Source organism: Buteo buteo, chromosome 9, assembly GCF_964188355.1.
Source record: "Buteo buteo chromosome 9, bButBut1.hap1.1, whole genome shotgun sequence".
Classification (NCBI taxonomy): domain Eukaryota; kingdom Metazoa; phylum Chordata; class Aves; order Accipitriformes; family Accipitridae; genus Buteo; species Buteo buteo.
Genome location: NC_134179.1, coordinates 45,829,000 through 45,854,677, shown reverse-complemented (window position 1 = coordinate 45,854,677; position 25,678 = coordinate 45,829,000). Strand labels below are relative to the sequence as shown.

General features: G+C 64.9%; 1 protein-coding gene across 1 annotated transcript; it reads left to right on the top strand.

The window, feature by feature from the left end:
- Positions 1 to 584: 584 nt before the first annotated feature.
- JUP (junction plakoglobin) lies at positions 585 to 20,236 on the top strand. The gene is made up of 15 exons (XM_075036552.1): positions 585 to 672; positions 10,909 to 11,141; positions 12,159 to 12,412; positions 12,994 to 13,232; positions 13,672 to 13,873; positions 14,502 to 14,646; positions 15,055 to 15,158; positions 16,419 to 16,757; positions 17,185 to 17,340; positions 17,528 to 17,647; positions 17,831 to 17,981; positions 18,119 to 18,240; positions 18,536 to 18,575; positions 18,952 to 19,121; positions 19,372 to 20,236. Exons 2-14 carry the CDS (start codon positions 10,916 to 10,918, stop codon positions 19,095 to 19,097), a joined length of 2,244 nt encoding a protein of 747 aa, XP_074892653.1. The 5' UTR covers positions 585 to 672; positions 10,909 to 10,915; the 3' UTR covers positions 19,098 to 19,121; positions 19,372 to 20,236.
- The last annotated feature ends 5,442 nt before the right edge of the window (positions 20,237 to 25,678 follow it).

The window sequence follows — 25,678 nt, the reverse complement described above, 5'->3', positions numbered from 1 at the left end:
CAGGAGCCAGGGGTGCCCCACGCGGCCTCAGCCCCCTGCCCACCGCCCCCCCCCACCCGCGCTCCGCTCCCCTCCGGCCCCTCCCGGCCGGGTGCTGCTGCCGCAGGGCCCGGGCTGCCTGCAGCCCCCGGGCGAGGTGGGGAGCGTGGGGAGGGGGACACGCCGGGCCGGGGCGGGGGGGGGAGCCCCGAGCTCCCTCGCGGGGGTCCCGGCACCCCACGTACGCACCCGGGGGTCCCCGCCCTGCCCAGGTACGTCCCGGCCACGCCCTCTGCCCGGGGGAGGGTCCCTGGCCCCGCCCCGCCCCTCCCGCCTTGCCCCGCCCAGTGACGTCACCCAGGTGGTGTTTCCCCCCTCCCCCCGCCGGCGGTCGCGCCCTTCCCCGCCCGCCGCCGCGCCCCGCCCCGCCGCCCAATCGCCTGCCGGCGAAGGGCGGGGCGGCCGCGCCCCCGCCAATGGAGAGCGGATAAACACGTCCAGCGGGGGCGGTGCCCGGCGCGCCTCGGAGTTGACGGGCGTGCCGGCGGTCCAATAGCGATCCGGCGGTGCGGGGAGGGCGGGGCGTGTACCGGGGCGGGGCAGGGCGGGGCGGCGCGCGGGGCGCTGCTCGCCTTTTGTTCGGGCAGGAGCGGGGCGGTCGGCAGTGTCCGCGCAGGGGGAGCCGCCGCGCAGGTGAGCGGGGCCGGGCCGCGGGTCTGCGGTCCCCGGGGAGCCCGGGAGGGCCGGGGCGGGGCCGGGGCACGCCGGGCGTCCCGGGCTGGGGAGCGCCGGGGCCGGGCGGGCTCCGCCGTGCGGGGCTGGGGAGCCGCCGCGTTCGGGGCTGGTAGGAACCAGGTGTCCGGGCCGGGCGGCGCCGGGCGTCCCGGGTCGGTCCCGCCGCCGCCGCCGCCCGTCGTCCGGGGCAGGGCTCCTCGCAGGCGGCGGAGCCGGGTGCTGCCCGTGAGCCTGGCTCGTCCCGCGTGGGGCCGGGACGAGCGGGGCGGTTGTCGGCGGCCGAGCCCCAGCCTGCGCGGATCCGGTCGGGCGGGTCCCCGGGGTCGGTTGTCCGGTTGTCCCGGTTCCCCGCCCGGCGCCGCAGGAGCGAGTTCGCAAGTTGCGACCCTGCGCCCCGGTACGAGGCGGCGGCTTCGGACTCGGCCCCGGCCCCGGCCCCGCCCGGGGCCGCGGCTCAGCGGGCGAGGCCCTGGCACGCTGCTCGCCCAGGTGGCCCCGGGGCTCTTGCGCAAAGCGTGGCTGCTCGGGGCCGCGGCCGCCGTGCCGTGAGTCATGCCGGCCAGGCCGCACCGGAGGCCGCCGGGTGCCGGTGGGCTGCCCCGCGCCTTCGGCCGGGTTTGGGGAGTCCTCTCCCCGGCTGCTGGGGGGTGGGGGGGTTTAGCGCTGGGACCCCGCTTTTTTGCACAGGGGGGGTGTCCCGGCTGAGCCCCCCGCTGCCGGTGGATATCTGCACAGGCTAACGTGGGGGGAGCGAAACTCGGCTGTCTTTTTGTCTGGGGTTTGGAGAGGAGAGAGCACTCTAATTGCGTTAGCTGAGTGATTAGCTTAATTAATCAGGTTTACAGCAGAGATGAAAGGATAATGCTGGGAGTTGCCCGGAGAGAGAAAACGTAGGCTGCCGTACCAGCAACTTGGAGAGACGTTTGTGCTGCGAGAGGAGTGTGGACGCTTGCCGAGAGGGCATGGCCACCAGCTGGGGACGGTCCTGGGTCACCCGCGCCACTGTCATGCCCACACGGGTGTGAAGGCAGCAGCCTGCACCCGCTCTTGATGGGCAGCAGGGTCCACGCACCCCCCTGGCTTTCCCGTGATGCTGTCAGGGTGCCTGGGTGAGCCCCATGTCCGGGATGATGTCCCCTGTCACCTTCCTGGTGCTGGCAGGGTGGTGGGGGCCAGGGACACCCTGCGACCCCTCTGGGTCCAGCCCCCGTGGTCGCCGCACCTCCTGCTCCAGCCCACGTTGTGCTGGTTTTGGCACTGGTGCCACTTGCCAGCCCCGACACCCGGCGGTCTCGGGCCCATCTGCTGTCAGGCTGGTGGGGAGCCGGGGGCGAAGCGTCTCCCTGCCAGCTGCCGCGGGGACGGGGCTGGAGCGGTGCCGGGGCGTTTGCTCAGGGCTGTCGTCTGCATCCAGGGCGGGTGCTGCGCCCGTGGGGTCTGCTCCTGGCCCCGCTCTCGGGGGGAAGCGGGTGTCTGGCCCAGCCGGTAAATGGGGCTGGGAGGTTTTAAGATCCCTTTCTGTGGCCCTGCCAGCGTTTTATCGGAGTCGGCTGGAAGGGTATGGGATACCCGATGAAACAGTCTTTGTGCATCTGAAGCCTGTAATCTTTCATTGCTTTGGAGGATTTCCATAAAGTGTCATGAAAAACCCATTTGACTGCTAATTTGGCTTAAACAAGTTGGCCGTCAGGATGGGAACGCACAGAGCTCCTGGCATCAGTGGCTGAGGGGTGTTTTCCCCTCCAGGGCTGGCTGCTGCACGGGTGCTGGGGGAGACGTGGGTCCCCAATGCTCGGGGGGCTCGCGGGGCGCTGGGGAAAGGTGGGGCGGCTGTGGCAGGGCCCTCGCTTCCAGACAATGGCGTTTACGGTCTATTGTCTGGGCAATGTGGCGTGTCCTCACCGGCTCCAGGAAGCGCGTGCATCCCAGTGGGACTGAGCCGGGCTGCTGGGGGGGTCTGCCGGGGCTGGGCGTGTGAGTGATTTGTGCACTGGCCCCAGAGCATCGACCACCTCAGCAGTGTGGGTGGCTTGTGGCTTTGCTGCAGCTGGGGACCCTGGAGAATTTCCCCTCTAGTCCCAGTGCTGTGTTTCAGTGTAATATTCAGTGCTGTCCTAATCCCATTAACTCTCCCCTTTGTTTTCCCCACCTGAAATCCTTAATCAGCTCTAGCAGCTGGGGCAGGCAACTGTGGTGCAGCTGCATGGCTTTTTCAGCTGAGGCTGTTCCTGTGAGGATGGTTTCCCTTCAAGGCTGTGGTTTGGTGTGGGAGCACTTGATGGGATTTGGCTTTTTATCACACTTCCAGATCTCCGGGGTTTAAGATGGTGCTTCTGCTGGGTGCACTGCCGCTCGCAGATGGCAGAGCCTTCGGGAACGGAGCTGCCCTTGGCCCCCGCTTTGCAAGCAGGGGAAGTGGAGGCTCTTTGCAGAGAACTTTCAAGACTTTAATTGCAGCATCTGTACCGAGGCTTGTGCTAGTCTTGAAGGTTTAAATTAGACTGGCTTCTAATTAACAGAAGTTAAAAAGAAATTTAATTTCTATTAAAACTGTACAAGCCTACCTTGGACTACAGCTCTTACCTTGATTTCAGCTGGTGCTTTCCCACCTAGACAGGGTGTGTGGGGCACCCAGCATCACCCAGAGCTGGGGTTTGGGTGGTGGCTCTCAGTCTTGTGAGGCTGTGGGGTGTCCCAGGTTGATCTGTGCAGACGGAAGCAGCTGGGATGGCAGCTTGGGAGGACACTGGGGCTGCATCAGTGCCTTGAATTGCTGCATTGCTGTCTGCTTCAGGAGGGCTGGTTTTACCCCCCTTCCCCGTGGACACTATTTGGCAAAGTGACGGAGGACAGTGGGGGTGTGAAGGTGCAGGTACTCTGTCTCCAAAGAAATCTCAAAACTTGACCTAAGAGGCTAAACACCATGTCTGTGCTTAAACTGGGTTGGCTTTGGAGCTGCACAGGTGCCTCCATGGGCAGAGCTCCCCCTCTCTGCTTCCCACCTCTGGTGTGGGAATGCTGCATGGCTTGTCGACGGCTGTGGGGGGAGATGAAGATGTTTCTAATTAGGCAGAGGTTTGAAATACCCTTCTAAATATGCCAGTCCTGATGGGTTTTGCTGCAGCTGCTGACAGGCCCGGAGGCATTTCAACACGCCTTGGTCGCTTGGCTCCAAAATCACTTTGCAAACAGGGCAGGAGCCTTGTGCTGCTCCTGTGGATGCTGGGGCTCGTTTGAACCGAGCGAGTCCTTGGGCTCCTTCTGAGACCCCAAGCAGGAACCGGAGCTGGCAGCTGGGTGAGGTGGAATGCTCAGTGTTTTCCGAATATCCCATGCCTGGGTGATCCAACCCGCAGAGGTGGTGAAGGCAAGTGAGCAGTGGTGCCCATCCCGGGGGGGAGCCTGCTCCGGCGCTGGAGGGAGGCGTGGACCCTGTGGTGTGGGATGTGCCATGGTCCCCCATGGCTTTTGAGGGTGGATGGGCTGGATAAAGTGTGTGGGCTTTGCTGGTGCGGGAGAGACCTTTGGCTGCTGTAAGGAGCCCTGCCGTAATCGCTGTGACGCGCGGGCAGAGCCCTGGTGACAAATCATTAACTTGCTCCGACAGGCCGGGTGCTGACGGGTGTTGGTGATAATTTCTTGTGAAGCGTCTGAACTTTACAGATGTAATGCAACTGGATGGAGAAATTAAGCTGGGGCTCAGCAGCCCCGTGTCCCTCCCCACTGCCTTGGCTCCTCTGGCAGCATCAGGGCCAGGTGGCAAAATCCCGTGTTTCAGGACACCGTGACTGGAGCTGGGAACAGCCTGCGAGCCTCAAAGCCTAAATTTAAAGCCTGCAACTATCATGTTGTTAAGGGACAACTTGTTCTTTGTGCTCTTTAAAACAAAATAATGATTTTTTTTTATCCAGATGGAGTTATTGTGATTAATTGCACCATGCCAGTTCTCCTTTCCATGGACAAGTGGCAAGTTCCCATCTTTCGCAGCAGTGTTTCTAATGAGATCAGCAAACTTTAATTGAGGAGGGAATGTGCCCATGCGGGTCCTCCTGATCCTGGTGCTTCTGCAGATGGCAGTGTCTGTGCCAGCAACTGAGGATGCGAGGAGGGGAGATGTGCTGCCAGAGACCCTGCGATGGGTCTTCAGCACGTGAATGTCCCTGGGAAAACACTCCTTGGGCTGGGGTCCTGCTGCAGGTCTTGCCCCACGTGGGCAGAGCCAGCCAGGCATGGTACAAGAGCTGCGAGAGGGGGACCTGATCCCAAATCAAGGCTGCTGGATCCGTGCCGCTGCCCAGCAGTGCTGTGCATATGGGGCAGGGAGGTAACGGTGGGCAAGCCGGGCCTGCGGCAGGGCACGGCACGGGCAGCGGGGCTCCGTGGGGAAGCCCGAGCCGTGGTGCAGCAGACGGTGCTTTGGCACAGCTCTTGCACGAGTCCCAGGTGTCGGGCAGTTCTCGGGGCCGTGGTGCCCCGTGCAAGGGCTCGGCTGCCCCATAGCGTGCTGCAGGAGGGTGGGTGTCATGCCCGGTGTTGTGCGTGCTCTCGCAATGGGAGAGCGCTTGATGGATAATACCTTGTCATTTTGTGACATGAAGTGCCAAAATATTACAGCCTGGACTTGGCGTGTGCTGGAGCTGTCAGTAGCTGTTAATTCGGGTGCAGGCGAGGCACTTCCAGAGGCTTGGGGAACGTGCTCTGCTTTGATGGAGAGCATCCGCCACGATGCGCTCTGCTCAGCTGAAATGCTGTGCTGCTGGGGCTGGCTCTGCTGCTGGGAGACCTGTCTCGCCATGCTCGGGGGGATGCGGCACCCACTGAATAGCAGGAGCAGTGGGGGCTTTGCATGGGGCTCTTGGCAGCTCAAACTTAACCTCGTCAGGAGCAGCTGAAAAATAAATAGGGTTTTAGAGCCTCCTCTGGTGAGGAAGCCCAGCTCTGAAGAGTAGCCCGTGCACCCCTCGCTGCCTTCCCCGAGTGACCTGAAGTCATCGGAGCTGGTGGGGCGGCCGGGAGCCGCTCCGGATGTGCGAGCGATGGCGAACAAAGGCCATCGGCTCCTTTGTGTGCGGGGCCGGGGCCAGGGCGGCTTCGCACCGTTCCAGCTTGCTTTCTAACAAGAGACTGATCCCCCGTCGCCAGTCTCCTCCTCATTAAACTTCAAGCTGCTCTCGTTCCCCTTTGAATTCTTCCACTTATCTTCACTGTAGAGCACCATTGAAAGGGCTCGTGGTAGCCGGGATCTGAGACTAATGCTTCCCATTGATGCTGGTGAGGTCTTGAAAAGCTCCTTTCTCTGCCGCCTCCTGCTGCGTGTTCCTGCGAGGGATCCTCTTCAAAACCATTGAAGCTTCTGTACAGCGCTGGGTCTGTTGCGGTGTCTGCGGGAGCTTCGTTAGCTGCAGCCCCAGCTTCGTTAGCTGTCGGTGCAATGGTGTCGCTCCAGGGTGCCTCTGGGCAGGGGGTTGCAGGTGGAGGGGTCCTCAGGGTGCAACTCTCCCGGGTGTGCCGAGCCCCGGCTGCCCTTGCCCCGAGGAGGGCCATGGTGCTGAGGGCTGTGGTGCTGTGGCTGTCGAGACTGCTGTCCCTGAGCCTCGCTGTCTGTGCAAACAGTCGCTAATCTCCCCCTGGCTGCTCCAGGAGGGTGGCGAGGACCGCAGATCGCTTGCGTGTAGCCTAAGTGCTTCTAAAATAGTCTTCTCTTGCATTGCATTTGTTGAATTGCCTTAACTGCCTCTTTTCCTTTTCTTAACTTTCCTTTTCTTAAAAGCCTAAGTGACTGTAATTGCAGTTGCTCACACGCTTCCCACAGCTGAGCTCACCCCCTCGCATGGTGAGGGGGCACCTCCAGCACTGCTGCTCTGTTCCCGGCAGGGCCAGGAAGGATGCGTGCAAGGACAGGGCTCCGCAAGAGACCTGCAGCAGCCCCCAGCCGGCATCCCACGCTGCTCCGGGCTGGCCAGCACAGCGTGCTCTGTGTGGGGGCAAGGGCCGGCTGGAGCTGTGCGTGATGTCCTTGGGCTGCCTCTCGCACCCCCCCCATCAGGTGCCTGCTCCTGTGCAGCCCCTGCCTGGGACTTGGGATGGGGGGGTGCTCTGTGCCCCCCGTCTGCTCACTTAGGGGTGGTCCCCCCCATTGGGGGTGACGGCTGCTCACCCCAGGGACTGCTGCTCCTCAAGAAGTCTCTGGGCAAACAGCTATTTTTGCATGAAGCAGCATTTACGGCTTCCCTGCTGCTGTTTTGGGCAGCTCAGCCATACGTCTGCTGGCTGTGTCCTGCCTGTGCGAGGCCGAAGGCTTCTCCCAGCAGCCGGAGGGAAGGGCTGGTCAGGCCTGGGGGCTGCGTGTTTGCTGGAGACTTCCTCCGCAGACGGTGTCCCGGGGGGGTGATGCTGCCTGGACACTGATCAAATGGCTCTGGGGGCGGATGAGCCGCTGGCCGGTGCCTTACAGCTGCTGGAGCTTCCTCCGCCTTCCTCGGCATTCCTGGCTGCGGGAAGTGGTGGGAGAGGGATTAACCTTCTCCTGGCTCTCCCCTGCATGGGGGTGGCTGAAGCCCCCTGTGTGGCTCAGCCTGTTCCCCATCGCGGTGCTGGGGGCATGCTGGAGGTGCTCCCCCAAACCCGCTGTCCCCTCTGTGGGGTCCCCCACATCTGCCTCACTGTTTCCCAGGGGGTTTCCTCGCTGTTCCTGGGAGTAAGTCCTGTTTCCCCAGGGTCCTGGCTCTGTGCAGGCAGAGGGGCTCAGCCAGGGCTGGCTGGTACTGCTCGCCCCTTGCTGTGCTCCGCTTCCCACTCCGGTTAATAACAGCCCAGAGGGAGGGAGGTAAGGGCCAGGCTCAGCAGCAATCATCCTACCGGCAGGCCTGGCTGTGGAGGGGGCTAGAGCCCACCCAAGCATCCCCTGTGCTCATGGGGTATTTTCACATGTGCCCCAAATACCCCCTGCTTCTCCTTCTTGCATGAGCTGCTGCCCTCCCCTTTGCGGCTGGCAGGGGTCCTGCCCCACTGCAGCCGTTCACCACCAGGAGCGTTGCTGGTGAACGGCTCCTGCTGAAGGTGAACACAGGCGTAACCAGCATCCCCTGCCTGGGGGACTGCCCGTCTCGCTCCGATCCCGCTGAGGAGGAGGGAGGACATCTGAGGACAGAGCCCAGCCGCGGAGGACGGGGGAGAAGCTCGTGTCAGGCGTCTGGCCCTTGCTGAGTGACGAGCAGAGGACGTTTGACACAGGGTTCAGAAAATGTCACTGCTCACCGCTGGAGCGTCTGACATTTGCTCCACTGGCCCCGTCACCTCGGGTGCCGCTGGCCTCGCTGGCTGCCCACGGCAGTGAGCAAACACCCCAGGGGCCGCTGGCAGGGCGATGCTCCAGGGGAAGGACGGGTGCTGTGTTTAACAAGGTGCCCACGGTCCTTTTCTGGGGGGCTCCTGGGGAGGGAGAGTCCCCCGAGCTGTGTAACACCCATCCCCGGTGGCCCCTCTCCCCCATTCCTGCAGGGCACTGTGCTCAGACGGGTCTAACACGGTGCTCATTAGCTTGGACCCACTCTCCTGCTTGGAGCTTGTCTGGGGCCCATCACCTGAGCTTGTGTCTGGGCTCTGAGGAGCTTTGCTGGCTTTTGATGTCCCTGGGGTGCCGGCGGTGCAGACGGAGGGGGTGGCGGGGGGGGTGGCTCATGCATAATGCAGCGCTCTGTAAGAAGCCGGTGTCTGAGCTGAACTCACAGAGGTCTGAAAAATTAAGTGCCTGTCAAATGCCTGTAAATTGTAGAGCAGCCGTTACCGGTTGACCGACGGCGCAGGCAGCGCCAGCCCCTCCTGCCAGCTCCAGCTCGCTGCTGCCTGGGTGTCCCCGTCCTGGCTGGGGTGGGTGCTCGGGGTCCTTACACCCCCCTCTTGTGCAGGGAGCTTTCCCACTCCGTGCTCCCCTCGCCTGCCCCGTCCAGGGCAGCTTTCCAGTGTCAGCCTGGGGGTGCCGGGGTCCCTCTGGCCGCAGCCCTGCTGCCGGGGCTCTGCGTGCCAGCTCCTGGCAGGGATGTGCGATGGCTCGCGCTGGTTCCTGCACCGTGGCAACTTGCCCTGCCGGTGCCGGCAGAGTGCCCTCCTGCCCGCCATCCTTCCCCGGGCATGATTTGGCATTGCTTTTCTTGGGCTTCCCGACACAATTTGGAGGCTCTGCCGCTATGGCCAGGGTGACCCAGCTGGGAGGACTTGCTCTCCCAAACTCCAACGCGACAGCTCACGAATACACACAGGGGGTGTGCGGCACTGTTGGCGCTCCCGGCTTGGCACGAGGGCTCTCCTGGCCGAACCCTGCTCTGGCACGGGGTGGGGAGCGGAGCCGGGCTCGCCCCTGGCGCGGTGTGTCACGCACCGCCCCGCTGCACCAAACAGAAACCCCAGCTCCTGCCCGCACCCCACCGTGGGAATGATCTGCCCCTGCTGGCCTCCATTAGTGGGTCCCTCTCTTGCTGCCTTATAAACATGCATTATGCACAAGCCATTAAAGCCGGAGCTGTACTTAGTCTGCGGATTGCTGCTTGACAGCTCAAAAAATATCGAATTGACAGGAGCAGCGCCCTGCAGTGGCTCTGGGAAGGTAGCTGGGTGGGGGACGGACATGGTGGGGTGCAGGATGCATCCAGCTGGGGGGACGGGAGCGTGGTGGGGCTCCTGCCTCCCACCAGCCGCCGCTCCCTGGGAATGAGCGTTTGTGCCCGGGCTGGGATTTTTCCCTGTGAGCGCCGGCCTGTACCGCTCGTGACGGCTCGGCCGCTCCTTGGGAATAGCCGGCGGCGCTGGGGCGAGCCGCGCCAAGCCCGTGCGCGCCGTGCCCTGCCGGGCCGCCCCACACAAGCCGCGTCCTCGGCCACCACCCGACGCCCTGAGTCAGCCACCGGTGTGGTGGGGGACCGGGGCTGGTGAGGGGCTCGTCCCCCCTTCCCCTTGCTCCCCTGAGGAGGCGGCTGTGGTCCGAGGCCGCCGCACCAGCCCGCCTGGTCCCTGCGAGCCTGAGCTGTGCCGGCGGCTGGAGCAGAGCCAGGGGTGCGCGGCCGCCCTGGTCCAGCTTGCTGCATGAATCAGTGCCGGTGGAGGTGGTAATTACACCTCTCTTTGGAAGTGCGGTTGCTGCTGCGCCCAGCTATGCCGGGCGGCAGCTGCTCCCTTCGCCTCTTATCGCCTCTGAAACTCTGACTCATCCCCAGCGCTGTGCGGCCGGAGGAAGGGGCAGAAGTCCCGGCGGGTGCCTGGGTGGTGGGTCAGCAGTTGTAGGGCTGGCTGGGTGTTGTCTCCATCCCTCTCTGCCTCCCTCCATCCCTGCTCTCCTGGCCCTGCCGGGGGGCTGGATGCGGGGCTGGTGACTCACAGCCCTGCAGCGTCCGCCTGCCCCATGAGCTCGGGGTAATCCGTGAGCCGTCCTCCCTCCCTCTGCATCCCCAAATTAAAGACAAGGGAAACCCAGCCCTGCTCGCAAGCAACCTTGGCTGGTTCGTCCTGAGTTTTGGGATGTGCTGGGTTGCCCTGTCCTGGCACCATACAGCCACAGCGTGGTGCTCGGCACAGCACGGTGAGCACCCAGCACCGGACTGTGCCATGGGTGCTTGTGGTGCTGAGCACCCACAGGAGAGCCAAGCCGGTGGCTTCGCCTGGTTATTTTTAGGTGCTTTAGGAGTGTCCCAGCAGACTTCTAAAAAGGTTTGTTTTATTCTTGGAGCTGCAGCCCTGTGGCTCTCCCCAGCTCTCTGCCAGGCTCTGTCTCTGGTCTTTAAAAAGCCTGTGGGCAGCCGGGGGAGCCTGGAGTGGGGCGGGAGGCTGGCTGCGGGGCCCCTCGGCGCCGGGCAGAGCCTGCTCACACCTTTGCCACCGAGGCGGTGAGACGCGGCGTTGGGCGGCAGGCGCTGGCTGATGGCTCAGCCAGCCGTGCGCGGTCTGCGCCGGTTGCAGCCGCGGTTCATGTCTGAACACGAGCAGCAAAGTGCTGAGCTGTGGGTTCGTCATCCCGGTGCCGCCTTTCATCTCGTGTGGGGGAGGAGGGCAGATAGCGATCTGCTCGATCTGCTCGTGGGCTGCGCAGGGGCCGGCTGCCGCGCCGGGGTCTGCCGCGCGCTTCGGTGCAGGAGAGGAGCGGGAGGGTGCTGGGGTGAGCTGGGGTCTGCCAGAGGCGTAACTTCTCCCCTTCCTGCCCCGCAGAGCAGCCATGGAGGTGATGAACATGATGGAGCAGCCGATCAAGGTGACAGAGTGGCAGCAAACCTACACCTACGACTCGGGCATCCACTCCGGCGTCAACACCCAGGTGCCCTCCGTCAGCAGCAAGTGCCTCGGGGACGATGACGAGGTCTACGGGAAGCAGTACACCATCAAGAAGACGACCACCACGAGCTACTGCCAGGGAGGGAGCCAGGGCCAGAGCCAAGCGCAAGGTAGGGGCTGCGGGGCCGGGCGCATCCGCAAGCTTGGCTGCTCCGTCGCTGCCTTCCTCCGCCGCCCCCATGAGCCGTGCTCCTTCTGGGCACTCCTCTACGCCGCCTTCCACACCCCGGGAGTTGTTGCTGCCTAAAATATGCTCCCTCCTGTCCTTCCCTGCGCCGAGAGGCTCTTGCGTAGGGGCGGCGTGCAGCCAGCCCGCACTAGTGCTGAGCTGTGCACGCACATCCGAGCACGCCGGTGGGTTGGCTCGAGATGGGAACAGCTGATCCCAGCCCACGGATCGGCCGTCTGCTCTGCTGCCTGTCTGCCTGCTCGGGAAACCTGTCTCAGCGCGGCTGGCAGAGCTGCCAGCGTGTGCCGTAAAGCCCCGCCAGCCGGCCTGTCTTCTCCGGCTGCTGCGAGGGCGAAGGAGGCAGAGACGCAGCCCCCAAAGCCAAAGGAGATGCTTCCTCCAGCTTTACCCCTTAAAAGAGGACTGGTTTGCTCCACTCGCCTGTGCGGTTACCCCCTGTCAGCGGTGGGCCCTGGAAGGTTTAATTGCCAGCTCCCCCAGGGAGGCAGAGCCCCATGGAGAGGGATGAGCCCTCCCGATCCCCGCGCGGTCCCTGTGCCATAGAGGTGGGCGCTGCGGGTGGCTGCTGCAGCGTCTCTGTCCCGGGGGTCGCGCTCGTCCTGGCATCCTTGACGGGGAAGGCCTCCGTGTCCTTCTCCTAATCCCCAGTGCCAGCTGGTCCCAAGTTGCAAATATCCTTATTTTTTTTAATTAATGGGCCTTGTGTGACAACTGCCTAATCATGCTGCCTAATTGAGCGTTGTCTTATCTCTGCGCTGCCGTATCTGTTTACACTTTGAAGCACCGGCTCCTTGCAGAGCGTGCTGGGACTGCTGACGTTGTTGCCGGTGTCGTTGCGCGAAGCTCTTGCTCAGCTAATTGAAATTGGGAAGCAGGGCTGGGAGCGTTCCTCGGAGAGAGCCGGACTCTAACGCTGCCTCCCCATCTACCCCTGCAGCGGACATGGAGGCTCAGCTGGCCATGACCCGGGCGCAGCGTGTCCGGGCCGCCATGTACCCCGAGACGGTGGAGGACCGCTCCCTGCTCATCACCACCCAGCTGGAGGGGCAGCAGACCAACGTGCAGCGCCTGGCAGAGCCCTCCCAGATGCTGAAATCGGCCATCGTGCACCTCATCAACTACCAGGACGACGCCGAGCTGGCCACCCGCGCTATCCCGGAGCTCACCAAGCTGCTCAATGATGAGGACCCGGTAAGGAAGCGTGGTTTGCCTCTGGGCTTTCAGCTGCCAGACTTGCCGGGCGCGCTTCCCCAGCCGTGGCAGCACAGCCGGGCTCCCGTCCTCGCGGGGCTGCGTGGCTGCCGTCTGGATCCTTGTGACAAAGCTCTGCGGTTGCTTCTGCCCCGCGACAGGACTGAGCCCGCCTCTGCCCACCCGCATCTCCTCACAGCCTGTCCTCGCTGCTCAGACACGCTTCTTCTCCTGCCCTGGCCTTGCACAGACGCTGAGTGCTTCTTGCTGGCTCTCGGTGCTGCAGCCCCCCCTGCCCTCCCCCTGCTCGTCCCTGCAGCACGCTTGTGCTCCGTGGACCCGACCGTGCGCTGCCCGCTGCTGCAAACTGCAGCGTAGCTCCTGGAGCATCGTGAATGATGATTGTTAAAAATAACAGTCCTTGCCTGCGCTGCTGTGCCAGCTCTGCTGCTCCAGAGCTGCCCTGCCAGGCGCGATGTGCGGCAGCCCTGGGCCGCCTCTTGCCCGGCAGAGTGGGATCCCTCCCGTGATGGGCAGCAGTGTGACCCCTTCCCACCCGCCGGCTTCTCTCCCCACCCCAGGTGGTTGTCAGCAAAGCAGCCATGATCGTCAACCAGCTCTCCAAGAAGGAGGCGTCCCGCCGTGCCCTGATGCAGTCGCCCCAGATCGTGGCAGCCGTGGTCCGCACCATGCAGAGCACCAGCGACCTGGACACGGCCCGCTGCACCACCAGCATCCTGCACAACCTCTCGCACCACCGCGAGGGCCTGCTCTCCATCTTCAAGTCCGGCGGCATCCCGGCCCTCGTCAGGATGCTGAGGTAGGAGGGTGCTGGCGGGGGGTCCTGAGAGGACGGCAGAGCCGAGCGGTCCTTCCCGGGCTGTCAGCTGGGGGCAGAGGAGGGGAGGGCTCCTGCTGCCCCTAGACGTGGGTCCTCCTGCTCACGCCGAAACACGGCAGTGGGAGACCTTGAGCCTTTTAGCCTGCGAAAGCCCCAGGGGCTGCGCAGGGGGCAGGAGGAGGGGAGCAGTCCCGCACGCTGCCTTGTCCGTGGAGATGGGGCTCAGTCTCTGCTCTGCCCCGAGGAGTGGGTGTCCCTTCTCTGAGGGCCACACGGCACGGCGGCCTCGCACCGGGTCCTGCTGAAGGGCGCTGGGTGGGAGTCGGGGCTCGGGGCAGCTCTGTGGGCTCCGCTGGCAGTCTGGTGAGCCTGGAGGCAGCTGCCCGCGCTGACGTGGCTCCGTGCTGCCTGCCTGCAGCTCGCCGGTCGAGTCGGTCCTCTTCTACGCCATCACCACCCTGCACAACCTGCTGCTCTACCAGGAAGGGGCCAAGATGGCTGTGCGCCTGGCCGACGGCCTGCAGAAGATGGTTCCCCTGCTGAACAAGAACAACCCCAAGTTCCTGGCTATCACCACTGACTGCCTTCAGCTCCTCGCCTACGGGAACCAGGAGAGCAAGGTGGGCTCGGAGAGCCTGGCCTGCCCGGCGGCGCGGGGTCTGGCAGGAGGGGGGTAGTTGCCCAACCTTGCTCCTCGCAGGCAGAAGCCCAGGAGGCAGGGGTGGGAGCTCCCACCGTCTCAGCCCGTCTGCCCCCCGGCCACAGCCGGCAGCGGAGCAGTTGTGCTGTCTGCAACGCTGCTGCATCCGACCTCTTGCAGGTGGAGCGTCCCTGAAAGTGCAGACTGTCCCAGTCTGGCCGGTAGATCGGCTTGGCTGGGTTTCTCCCCCTGCTCCTCCGGGCAATGCCTCTATCCTTGTTCTTTGGCTGCTTCTCTCTCCTCCTACGCACGAGTCGTCCCAGCCTCGTGTGGAGGTTCGGTCCCTGGACCTGCTCTGATGCTGGCTGGGGGGGGCCGCTGCCCGTCCCGCCTGCAGAGCGAGGGACCCCGATGCGCAGGGCTGGGGTGGCCGGTGCGGGCGGTGGCAGTGCACGGCCCCGGCGGGGGTGACCCAGAGCACTCCTGCACGCCGAGGGGTTGGATCTCCTGCCTGACTTGTGTCCTGGCACGAGCTGGGGAAACCGGGGTGGTGGTCCCGGCAGCCTGGAGCTGCTGCACGCCCCGACCCTGGCCCTTCTGTCTTGCAGCTGATTATTTTGGCCAACGGAGGACCCCAGGCCCTGGTGCAGATCATGCGCAGCTACAACTACGAGAAGCTGCTCTGGACCACGAGCCGGGTGCTCAAGGTGCTGTCGGTGTGCCCCAGCAACAAGCCTGCTATCGTTGAGGCTGGTAAGAGGGGCTGGGGGGCTGCGGCAGAGCCGGTGTCAAACAGGAGGAGGATGGTGGCGTCGGGGTGATGCAGCTGAGGGTGCCGTCTCGCAGCTGATGTGCGAGACAGGTAGATGCCTTGCACAGCCAGGTGAAACCACCTGCGTGTGTCCTGGTTTCTTGCTCTGAAAGGCTGCTGAGGTGCTTTCCTGGCACCGTGCGTGGGCAAGATCTGGCCTGGCTGGCCGGGAGCTGTCTTCCCGCACCGCATTGAGCGTCCGCTAAGACGCGAGGCTGTGTGGTGCGTTGGAGGCATCGGTCGGGTGGTGCCCAGCCCGTGCTCACCACGCAGACCCACTGTCTCTCCCTTCTCTCTGCTGGGGCAGCTTTGGGTATTTACAGATGGGCTGGTGTCTCCTTTCCTGGCAGGCGGCATGCAGGCATTGGGCAAGCACCTGACCAGCTCCAGCCCCAGGCTGGTCCAGAACTGTCTCTGGACCCTGCGAAACCTCTCTGACGTGGCTACCAAACAGGTGAGTCTGCGGGACCCTGGGTCATGCTTCAACACAGCATTTCGGAGGCTTCTCCGAACCAGCTGCCGGGCTGCCTCTCGCCCTTCTGCTTGTGCCAGACTGAATCCAAAGCGATGTCCTTGTGCCGTCTCCAGTCCCAGTGAGCTGCGGGGCGGTGGCAGCACGTGTGCCTGGCGGATCGAGGGGATGCCCAGCTATGCCCGAGCCCCGCTGCAGCCGGGGTTTGCCTGGCGTTGCGGGAAGCTGCTTACTGCCCACGGCCCTTCCCGTGCCAGCCGGCTGCCAGCGCTCGTGCCATGTCCCCGGCCGTGTGCCGCAGTTGCTGACGCGCTCAGCAGGGCATCACCGGGGCTGCTGCTTGCTCCGACTCGGGGAGTCCAGGGCTTGTGCCCGTGGGGCTGGGAGGCAGTCGGTGCGAGGGTGACCCCGAGTTCTGCTCTGGCGTTGCTCTCCCCAGCCCTGCGCTGCCTCCTGATGCGTTCCCCATCTGCTGGGGCCGCCTCTCTGTGCAGATTAGCGCCTGATGCAGCGTGGAAACTATTTGGGTTGGCTCGTAACCATCCCCTGGCTCTGTGGATTGAGGGGGGGGACGCGGCCATGGCGCCTTTAACTCCTTCCTGCCCCGCTGCTGGCTGCCTGCCGCATGGCTGGCACCCGGGTCACCCCGGGACCACGTGAGGAGCACTGGCGGGTGCGTTGTTTGCACTTCCCAGCGGAGACAAGCTGCCGGAGACGTTAAACTCTAAGTAAAGCCGCACATGTCGTGAGCGCCTGTTGCTCACGCGGTGCCGGCATCGCGGAGAAGCAGCTCTGGCTGCAGGGGGACAGGGAAAGGCGCAGTGTGGGAGGCACAAACGCTGCCTCCCCGCCACTGCTGCCTGCTCTGGCCCGTGCGGAGCTGGGAAGCGCGTGGAGCAAGGACGTGGGGTGCCGGGGGGCCGGGGTCTGCAACAAGGGGTGTGTGAGCTCCAGCGAGAGCAGCCACACGAGCCTGGGTCTCGAGGGGAGAGTGTGCCGGGTCTGGGAGGAAGAGCACGGCCGGGGGCCGGATCCTCTCTGCAATGGCAGGAGCCGTCCTGGCGGGAGGGGGGTCCTCCTCTCCAAGGCCGGGTGTCCGGCCTGTCCGGGGGAGCAGCTCTGGCTCCCCTCGCCCAGGCGACAGACACAGGGGACGGGCACGGGGCTGCAGCCCAGCCGCTGGCTGAGCCCAGATCTGGCTGCGGGGGTGCCTGGTCCGACCTCCCGTCCCCCTTCCCGCAGGAGGGCCTGGACGGCGTCCTCAAGATCCTGGTGAACCAGCTGAGCTCCGATGACGTGAACGTGCTGACCTGTGCCACCGGCACCCTCTCCAACCTGACCTGCAACAACAGCAAGAACAAGACCCTGGTGACGCAGTCGAATGGGGTGGAGGCCCTGATCCACACCATCCTGCGGGCAGGCGACAAGGAGGACATCACCGAGCCGGCCGTCTGCGCTCTCCGGCACCTCACCAGCCGGCATCCCGAGGCCGAGATGGCGCAGAACTCGGTGCGGCTCAACTACGGCATCCCCGCTATCGTCAAGCTCCTCAACCAGCCCAACCAGTGGCCGCTGGTCAAGGTAAAGGGGCTGGGGGGATGTTGGGGGCCGGAGGAAGCCGGTGGCTGGGCTTGAGCCAGCCCTCGGCTGCTGGCCCGTGGTGGGACGCGCCGCCGAGGGGGGTCCGCAGCCGGTGCCGTGCACGGAGCGATGGCGGGCTGCTGCCGCTGCGGCTCCGGTCCCGTTGGGCTGCGTCCTTGACGGCAGCTAGTGGAGGAAATGGCTTCTGCCGGCTGCTCGGCTGGAATCAATACCTGCCCCGGCCTCCCCCGCGGGGAGGGGGCCGGATCCGGTGTGGGAGGAAGATGGAAGTCAGCCTGCGCCGCGGAGGGGGATGGGGCGGGAGAGGCAGGGGGAGGGCGGCCCGGCTGGCGGGTCCCGCGGGGAGCAGACGCTGCTCCGATCCAGGGTCGAGACGAATCTCTCCTTCCCCGCTTCTCTCCTCCAGGCTACCATAGGCCTGATCCGCAACCTGGCCCTGTGCCCAGCCAACCATGCCCCGCTCCAGGAGGCCGCCGTCATCCCTCGCCTGGTCCAGCTGCTGGTCAAGGCCCACCAGGATGCCCAGCGGCACGTAGCAGCCGGCACGCAGCAGCCCTACACGGTGAGTCCCCGCGGCAGGGTCTGCCGGGGGTGGCCCTTTGCCTCCGTGCTCCTGGCACAGCCCGGCACCCCAAAAGCCGAGCTGTCCCTGGGGGGTAGCTTGCGCCCACGCTCAGGGTGGTCTCGTGCCCTGGCGTGGAGCACGCCGGCTGCTCCAGGGCCCCGGCTGAGCGTTTGTCCCCCGGCAGGACGGAGTGAAGATGGAAGAGATCGTGGAGGGGTGCACGGGGGCACTGCACATCCTGGCCCGGGACCCCATGAACCGCATGGAGATCTTCCGCCTCAACACCATCCCTCTCTTCGTGCAGGTCAGGGGCTGGGGGGACATGGGGGCTGCACTTTGCCACCTCCCGCCTGGCCGGCACAGCCCCGCGGTGCCGGGGCCAGGGAGCCACGGCGCTCGGCTGGCGGCATCCGCGTGTCAGACCACATCAAGGAGCAAGACAGCTCCTCGCTGGCTGCTTCACGTTGCCGCTAATCTCTCCTGACAGCTCCTCTACTCGCCGGTGGAGAACATCCAGCGTGTCGCGGCTGGTGTGCTGTGTGAGCTGGCCCAGGACAAGGAGGCGGCAGATGCCATCGACGCGGAGGGGGCCTCGGCTCCGCTGATGGAGCTGCTGCACTCCAGGAACGAGGGGACAGGTGAGCGCTGCCGTGCCGGGTCCTGTGCCGGGGGCTGTCAGCCGCGTGGCATTGCCCCAGCTGCAACTGGTCTGGGGCTTCTGGTGCCTCGGCGCCACGCGGCACCGGGGGCTGAGGCTGCTGCCCTTCCCCTGCAGCCACCTACGCAGCCGCCGTGCTCTTCCGAATCTCGGAGGACAAGAACCCCGACTACAGAAAGCGCGTCTCCGTGGAGCTCACCAACTCCCTCTTCAAGCACGACCCGGCAGCCTGGGAGGCGGTGAGCATCCCACTGGGCACGGAGACAAGCCCTTTTCCCTGGGGAAACCGGAGCCTCTTAAGATGGCCCCGTCCTGCCTCTAAAACCTGCCACCACCGTCTCCGAGCAGAGCTTGGACGGGAGCGACCGGCAAACGTGGGGAGGCAGGGGGTGGACAGGCTGTGGCCTCTGCTCTCCAGCAGCCCTGGGTCGCGATACCCGCTACCCGGGACGGGGCTGGGCACCGGGTAGCCCCTGAGCATCGTGCACACGTGAGCACGAATGCCCTCTTCAGTTGTGTCACCTTCTTTTGTAGGCTCAGAGCATGATCCCCATCAACGAGCCCTACTCAGATGGTGAGTACAACGCCAGCTCCTCCTGCGGGGTCCCCCGGTGGGCTGAGCTCTGGTGGGGCAGTTGCCTCATCTCACCAAACCAGGCTGGTTTTAAAGCCTTTCTTGGATGGCTGCCAGCAAAGCGCCAGCCCGGCCTGCCTGGGGATGCTCAGCGGGATTGCTCAGCTCCCCCGGGAGAACGTGCGGCCGTTCCCCTGTGTGCCTGGGCTGGCCCAGTGGCTTGGGGCAGGTGGGCGGCTGGTGGCCCTTGTGTCCTTTGCAGCACCACGTGCCACACGCTGCCCCGGGTGGGGGGGACGAGGAGGAGGGTGGCTGAGGTCTGGAGAAGTCTCTCTCGCCAGCGAGAGCTGAGGTTGCCGTGTCCCTTCCCTTGCAGAGCTGGACCCCGGCTACCGCCCCATGTACTCGGGTGACATCCCCCTGGACCCCATCGACATGCACATGGACATGGACGGGGACTACCCCATGGACGCCTACAGCGACGGCGTCCGAGCGCCCTTTGCTGACCACATGCTCGCCTAACCTGCCCCGCAGCCCCCGCACCAGGTAGGTGCTGGCGTGTCCTCGGGGTGCGGGCGCTTGTCGAGGGCACGCTCATCCCTGGAGCAGGGCGGGTGGCCGGCTGAGGCAGGGCTGGTGCTGGCGCCTGGTGTGCCACGGGGTCCCTGGTGCTGCTGTGGGGTCCCCGGCGCTGCCGCAGGTCAGCATCCCCATTGCCTCGGGGGGCCCTGGGCTCTGGTCTCCTCCAAAATGCCCCCTCGGTTGAGTAACGGGATCTCTCTCCCACGGTGCGCAGGTGTTTTCTCCATACAGAAGAGGGTGGCCCCAGAGCTGAGCATTCGCAAGAAGGACTTGGGAGACAGAAGTGCCTGAGAAGACAAACTTTTCCATTCCCACGAGAGGTTTTATTTTTCGATTTTTTTTTTCTTCGCTGTGGGTCTGTGGAGAAGGTCCTTCCTCCTGGGACTGCTTCGAGCACCTACTGCCGCATCCAGCATCCAAGATACTGTTTCTGAAGCTTTAAAACACACAAACCCTGCACCGTTAGCAACCTTTCATTGGCAAAATAGTCTTTTCTATGAATATATATTTCTTTTTTATTTTTAATATGGTGCCAACGGCTTTTGCCGTCTTTAAGTTTGTGCTTTCTAACTTCCCCACTATTTGTTCTGCGTGTTAGTGTTCTAGGAAAGGAATCTAATACGGGAAAACCCTTTGCTTTCTGCAAACTCTAACTTAATCAGGCCAATCCAGAGTTTGCAGAAAACAAAGGGTGCCGTGTCCCAGGACCTTCGTTTTAGCCATCGGGATGTCTGCGGTTTAATTCTTTCCAATCAGCCGTTGGGGAGCTGACTTCGTGTACCTGCCTATCCTACCAGTACCCATAGAGGAGTGACTCCAGCATTAGGAACTGTGTCCTTGTACCGATCTCTGTTGCACATTTTAACCCGTTTCCCTTCTTTTTGGTGAGTGGTGTGTTTCTGTCCCCTCCTCCCTTATCTAACACATTTTTTAAAGAGGTTCTAGATCTGATGGTGGTTTAACGCTTCCACCGGAAAGGGATGGACAGTTACTGGAGTGTGGTTCAGGAATGGAAGATTTTATTATTTCTGTAAGTTGTTTTTGTATAGACCAAAGCAAAGAATAAAATAACCCCCCCAGCCCCGTGTTGCCCTGAGCCTGTTCTTCCATCAGCTGGGGAAGGTCAGTGAGTCCCCTTGGGGCAACCGGGGTGAAGGTGGCCATCACCCTCCTCGGGCCAGGCGTTGGCGGTTCCCTCCCCTGGGGCCGGGCGGCCTCGGACGAGCTCGGTCCCCTGCTCTGCACCCGCTTTGCCTGCCCGAGGGCTCAGGTGGTGGCCGGGGGGGACAAGCAGGTTGGCGGCCCCCTCCCTGTGCTCAGGGACGATGCTCAGCAAGGCCCAGGCCACCCATACGCAGCCCAGCAGCAGCTCCCGCTGTCAGCCCGGCACCCGGAGCCGCTGCCAGCCCTTGGCTCGCTGGGTCGTTAGCATGCCGGCTCTGTCGAGGTGGCTGTCTGCTCTGTCAGGAGGTAAAAACTCCCGGTAATTAAGATGTTTGTTTGTTAGGCGGCATCACCGACATCTCCTCTCTGCTGCCGAGCAGAGCTCGCTTTAATGAGCTCTAGGGGATAAACGCGCCGGTTGGGAGCAAGCCCCGCTGATTGATGGAGCGAAGCCTGGATGGAGTCGTGAGAGGCCAGGTTAAAAAAGTGATTTACTCAGTCAAACCTGGTTGCCTCCTTCTGCAACCGGGCTTCGTAGCAGGAACAGATGGCAGGAGGATATATTCTCAGCTGAAATGCTAACTCTGGCAGCTGCACCCAGGGAGAGCGATGGGAAAGTGGCGCTGGGTGCCAGGCGGGGATCGTGCTGGGAGGTGGAAACTGTTCACAAAGTTACCCACCAACTTCAGGGCTGCCCATCTGCTCGGTGGCCTCCTCGGCATGGGGACGGGGCCAGAGACAGACACTGCCAGCCACCCCAGGCTTTCCCACGGCGCTTTTTTGGGCAAGACGGCACAGGCTGAGCCCGCAGGCGGGAGAGTGCCTGCAGCAGCTCCATGTGAGGCTGCGGGCGTGGGCAGGGCTGCTGGGTTCTGCCTGCTGGGGCGTACATGCCAGGGGATGGAAAGGTGAAACACGGGTGGCCCCGGGATGCCCACATCCCGTCCCTGGTGGGTTTGTACCTCTGCCCCGTGCATCCATCCTGTGGGGGGTGGCCGGGGCCGTGGGGGCTCCTTGGGCAGAGGTGGGGGACCTGGAGAGGGGAGTCAGGTCACGCAGCGACGTCCGCACTGTGCCGGTGCTGCGATTGCTGCATCGGTTCGGTGAGATACCCAGCACCGTGGCACAGGGAAGGCAGCTGGAGAGCCAGGACATCGTCCCTGACCCCCCGGCTCCAAGCTCTGCCTGCTGTAGCACAGCTCGTTCTGGGCAGCCACTGGGAAGACACTAATCGGCCCAACACGGCTGACGCCAGCGCGGGGACATGGGGGGGACGCGATCAAAGGGAGCTGAGAACGAAGTCGCAGCCGTTCCCGCTTGCTGTCAGCATCAACCCCTCCGTCCTTGCGCGTTTGCTCGGCACTGCTGCTGCGCCCAGCCGTGCCACGGAGGGAGGCAGGGAGACGGGGAGGTGGGTGCCCACCGCGCACGGGGCCGCTGCCGAGCGCGGCAGGACGCGAAAGTTGACGCGTCCCTTGTGGCGTGCCGTGGTCGGTCCCGGCCGTGGTCGGTCCCGGTAGCAGCCTGGGCTGGGGCGGGAGCAAGCCGGGGACAAAAGCAGCAGGAGCTGGTCCGGGAAGCGGGGCTGGCTCCAGCACTGTCCCGCTGGCTCGGGGGAACATCCTGCACCGAGCTCAGCCCCGACCCCAGCCAAGCCCCGGTGTGGCAGGGATGCGGCCACGCTTCCTGCGGCGGCCTCTGCCAGGACCGGGAACGAGCAAAACAACAGCTGCTTTCCGGGCAGCCCCGGCAGAGCTGAGCACGCTTCCGGATGAGGCTGGGGGCCAGGCAGCCCACTGCCTGCTGCAGCCGCTGCCAGAACAAGAGACGGATAGGTGACAGGCGATGGGAATAAGCCCCCTGTGCAGGGGGGGAGCCGGGCGATCTAGCCAGACCAGCCCTTGCCGCCTGGGCTGTGCAGTGTTGGGAGGGCATTCATGCACCCAGACGTGCATCTCCGCGGGTGCAGGCTCTGCTGGGTGGGTCCCCAGGGTGACTTGGGGGAGCAGACGGAGTCCTCCGGCTCCCAGCCCCTGCCAAGTCTCACCCCTGTCCCTAGGGACCCCAGCAGAGCTGCCAGCCCTTCGCTGCACCCCAAGCAGCCATGCCTGGGTTGACGGGGGATGTGGGGCTCCAGCCCTGTGTGCCCTGGGATGGGCGTTTGGCCATGCCGAGCCTGGAGCTCCACTCCGGGCTCCCAGCCACCCCCACTGTGGGTATCGGGGATGTTCCTGGTGTCAGATCCGGCTGTCCCCGAGGTGCCAGCAGGCCTGGAGATGCCCCAGAGCATCTGCCCCAGGAGGGGCTGGCTCCTGCAGCCATCCCCAGGGCACGGCCATGGGACCCAGTCCCTCCCGGGGCCGTGAGCAGGATGTGCCCCTTGCCCACCCTGGGGTCCCCTCACCGGGGCAGGACTACACATCCCGAGACCCCCAGTCCCACCATGACAGGGTTGCCAGGGGGCACTGCCTGGACTGGGGGGGGGGGGAGTGGAGCCAGAGGACACCTGTACCAGGACAGCACAGCTGCTTGCGGGGTCTCCCAGGGAGCTGCACCCCCCGGGGAGGGCCGGAGGGGTGCCCCGGCAGGCAGCGGGCCGGACTACAGGTCCCGGCATGCTCGGCCACGATCCGCACCTGCCCGGGGAGCGGCTTTTGTTACCGGCAGAGCCGCGGGAGCGAGGTACGAGGGTCCCGCTCTGCCGCCGCACCGGGAGCAGCGCCCAGCGGTGAGTGTGCCCCGTGCCCCGGGACCCCCCAGTTCACCGAGAGCCACTGACCCAGAACCCCCCCCCCCATGGACTGAGCTCCGGCACTTCCCGGCATCCCCCGCTGCACCGAGCCCCCGGCTCTCCCGGTATCCCGCTCCCCGCTCCGGGGCACACCTGGTTCCCGCTGTCATGGGGTGCGCTGTGCCTCCAGCTCCCCGCGATGTCCCACTTCCCCCCGGCACCTCCGGGCACCCCGAGTCCCCGGGCAGCCCCGGCGGGCGAGCTCTGGACCGTGCCCAGCCAGTCCCCACTGGTCCCCCGGGGGTGTCACAGGCAGCGGCTGCCTGAGCCCCCCGGAGAATTTGCCTCATCTCACCCCTTCTCCCAGCGCTCAGCTCCCCCCGCGGCCCCACTCGTGGGCTCCGACACTCATAACCCATTTCCACACTTTGCTGCCGAAGCCTTCGCCCCTCGCCTGGGTGGGATTTCCCGCTCCCTCGGCATTAGCGGCCAGGGGCCCGTGGCAGGGTTGGGGTCCCGGGGGATGGTTTGGCCGCAGCAGCGGCTGGCTGGGGAGGGGGCTCGGCGGCGGTGGCCGGGGTCTGGCTGCGCTTCTCCGTCCCCGGTTCCTGAACCAGGAAGTCTGTGCGGGAGCAGGGAGGGTTTTTCCTGCTCTTCGGGAAGAGGCTGACGCTGCTGAGAATATTTCTGCAGGGGGAACGGAGCGGAGGGCTCAGCCCCTTGGGCACAGGGAACCCATGGGGCGGTCAGTCACGGCGAGGTCTGCGGCAGGGGCAGAGCGTTGGGTGCTGCGGGGTCACGACAGAGCAAAGGTGATGGAGCCCCGGCTGAGCTGGGGGCTGGGGAGGCTGTTCCAGCTGGGAAGCCAGGCAGCACGCAGGATGAACTGCTGGGGCAGGAGTCCATTCCCCGGTGGCCTCGGGTGCAGGGAGAGACCCATTTCTGGACGATGCTTCAGGCAGCTGCCGCCTCCTGGGGTCGCCTGAGCATCCAGACAGGATCTAATGGGATGCGGGAGCCACAGCCTGGCTGTGTCCATACCCTCCTCTGCACAACAGCAGGGATGTTCCCAGCCCGGGGGGCTCTGCAGGGACCCCTCTGGGGACATCGCTTCGGCCGGGGCAGGGCAGGACTGCAGTTACCCCCATCCCAGTGGCAGGACTGAGCCATCGCCTTGCCCTCACCCTCAACCCTCATGCTGGCCTTGCTGCTCTGCAGCCCCCCGACCCAGGCACTTGCGGAGGCTCCTCGCCGCGAGCAGCCTCCCCTCCCCAGCCCCAGGCTCCTGCCGCAGCAGCTGAAGGGAAAAAATAGCTCGGAGCGAGCTCAGCCACCCCAGTGCCGCTCAGCTGCTGCCGAGCGTCGGCACCCGGGTGCAGGGTGGGGAAGGGGCTTCGGGTCTAGCCCCTACCCTTTACCCAGGGCAGCCGTGAGGCTGCGCAGGCAGGGAGGTGCCCGGGCGGGAGCTGCATGACGGCATCAGGGCAGGGCAGAGAGCAGCGAGCGCAGGTCTGCACGTGCGCCCGGGCACGGGCCGAGCCAGGGTCCCGCTTCTCCTGGCCCACCGTCGCCAGCCGGTGCCGTGGGTCCGCCATCCTCCTGCTCTCGCCCAGCTCCCCGCCAGCCTCCGCGGGGCAGATCCCCGGCTCATCCGGCAGCGCTGGTGGCCGGGGGTGGGAGACAGCGGGGTACGGGGGCGATGGGAGCTGCTCGCACATGTCTGAACGAGGTCCCCCCTGGGGAGAGTTAATGTACACGCAGGAGCCGAGCCAAAAGGAGACGCAGGGCTCTGGCAGCCCCCGCTGAGCGCTGACTCACCGGCCAGGCTCCCTCCCCAGAGCCAGCAGCAGCACAGGGAGTGAGTGGGGGCAGCGGCAGCCCGGCACCTCGGCACGGTGGGTCCCCTTCCTTCTCTGGGGAGAAGCTGGGGGGGAGAGGGTCTGCAGGTTTGGGGCTGGGGAGCTGTTCTCTGGGCAGCATGGTGCAGGATTGGGACGCCTGTGTCTGGCGGTCCTGGTGCTGTGGGGCAGAGGACTGTGGGCCTGCGGGTGTGTTTCGGGGTGTCTGTGTTGCCTCGTGCCCCTCCTGTGTGCCAGGGACGATCCGGCCTCGCTGGAGGAAGGTGCAGGGTGGCCCGGGTGCTGTGGATGTGACAGCAGCCGTGACCATGTGCCAAGAGGGAGGGCAGCGGTGCCCTGGCAAGAACCCGCTGCCAGGGATGAGGGGCTGCTGGTGCCGCAGCACCCACCGCAGCAGAGGGGGGAGCAGGGGTGGAGATGCGTTACGGGGCTTGCGCAGGAGGCTTCTGCACCCCCGCCCAGGGCAGAGAGGCAGCAGTGCCAGCAGTGGCTGCAGCCCAAGCCAGGCCCACTGGAGGTGGCAGGAGGGCAGGAAGGTGCTGGTTTTATGGCCTGTCTCGTGATGTGTTTATGGCTGGGATGGGACTGCCGTGGATGCTGCCCAGCCCTGCCCTGGGCAACACGGCAGGTGCCTGCTCTGCATCCTGGTGCTGATGGGGTGGAGGATCACAGCTGAACTTTGCTCTCCGAGGTGGGGCTCCCGAGGGCTCCTGCCAGCACCACAGCCGTGTCCACCCACTGCCCAGCGGCTCTACAGCTCCTTCCCC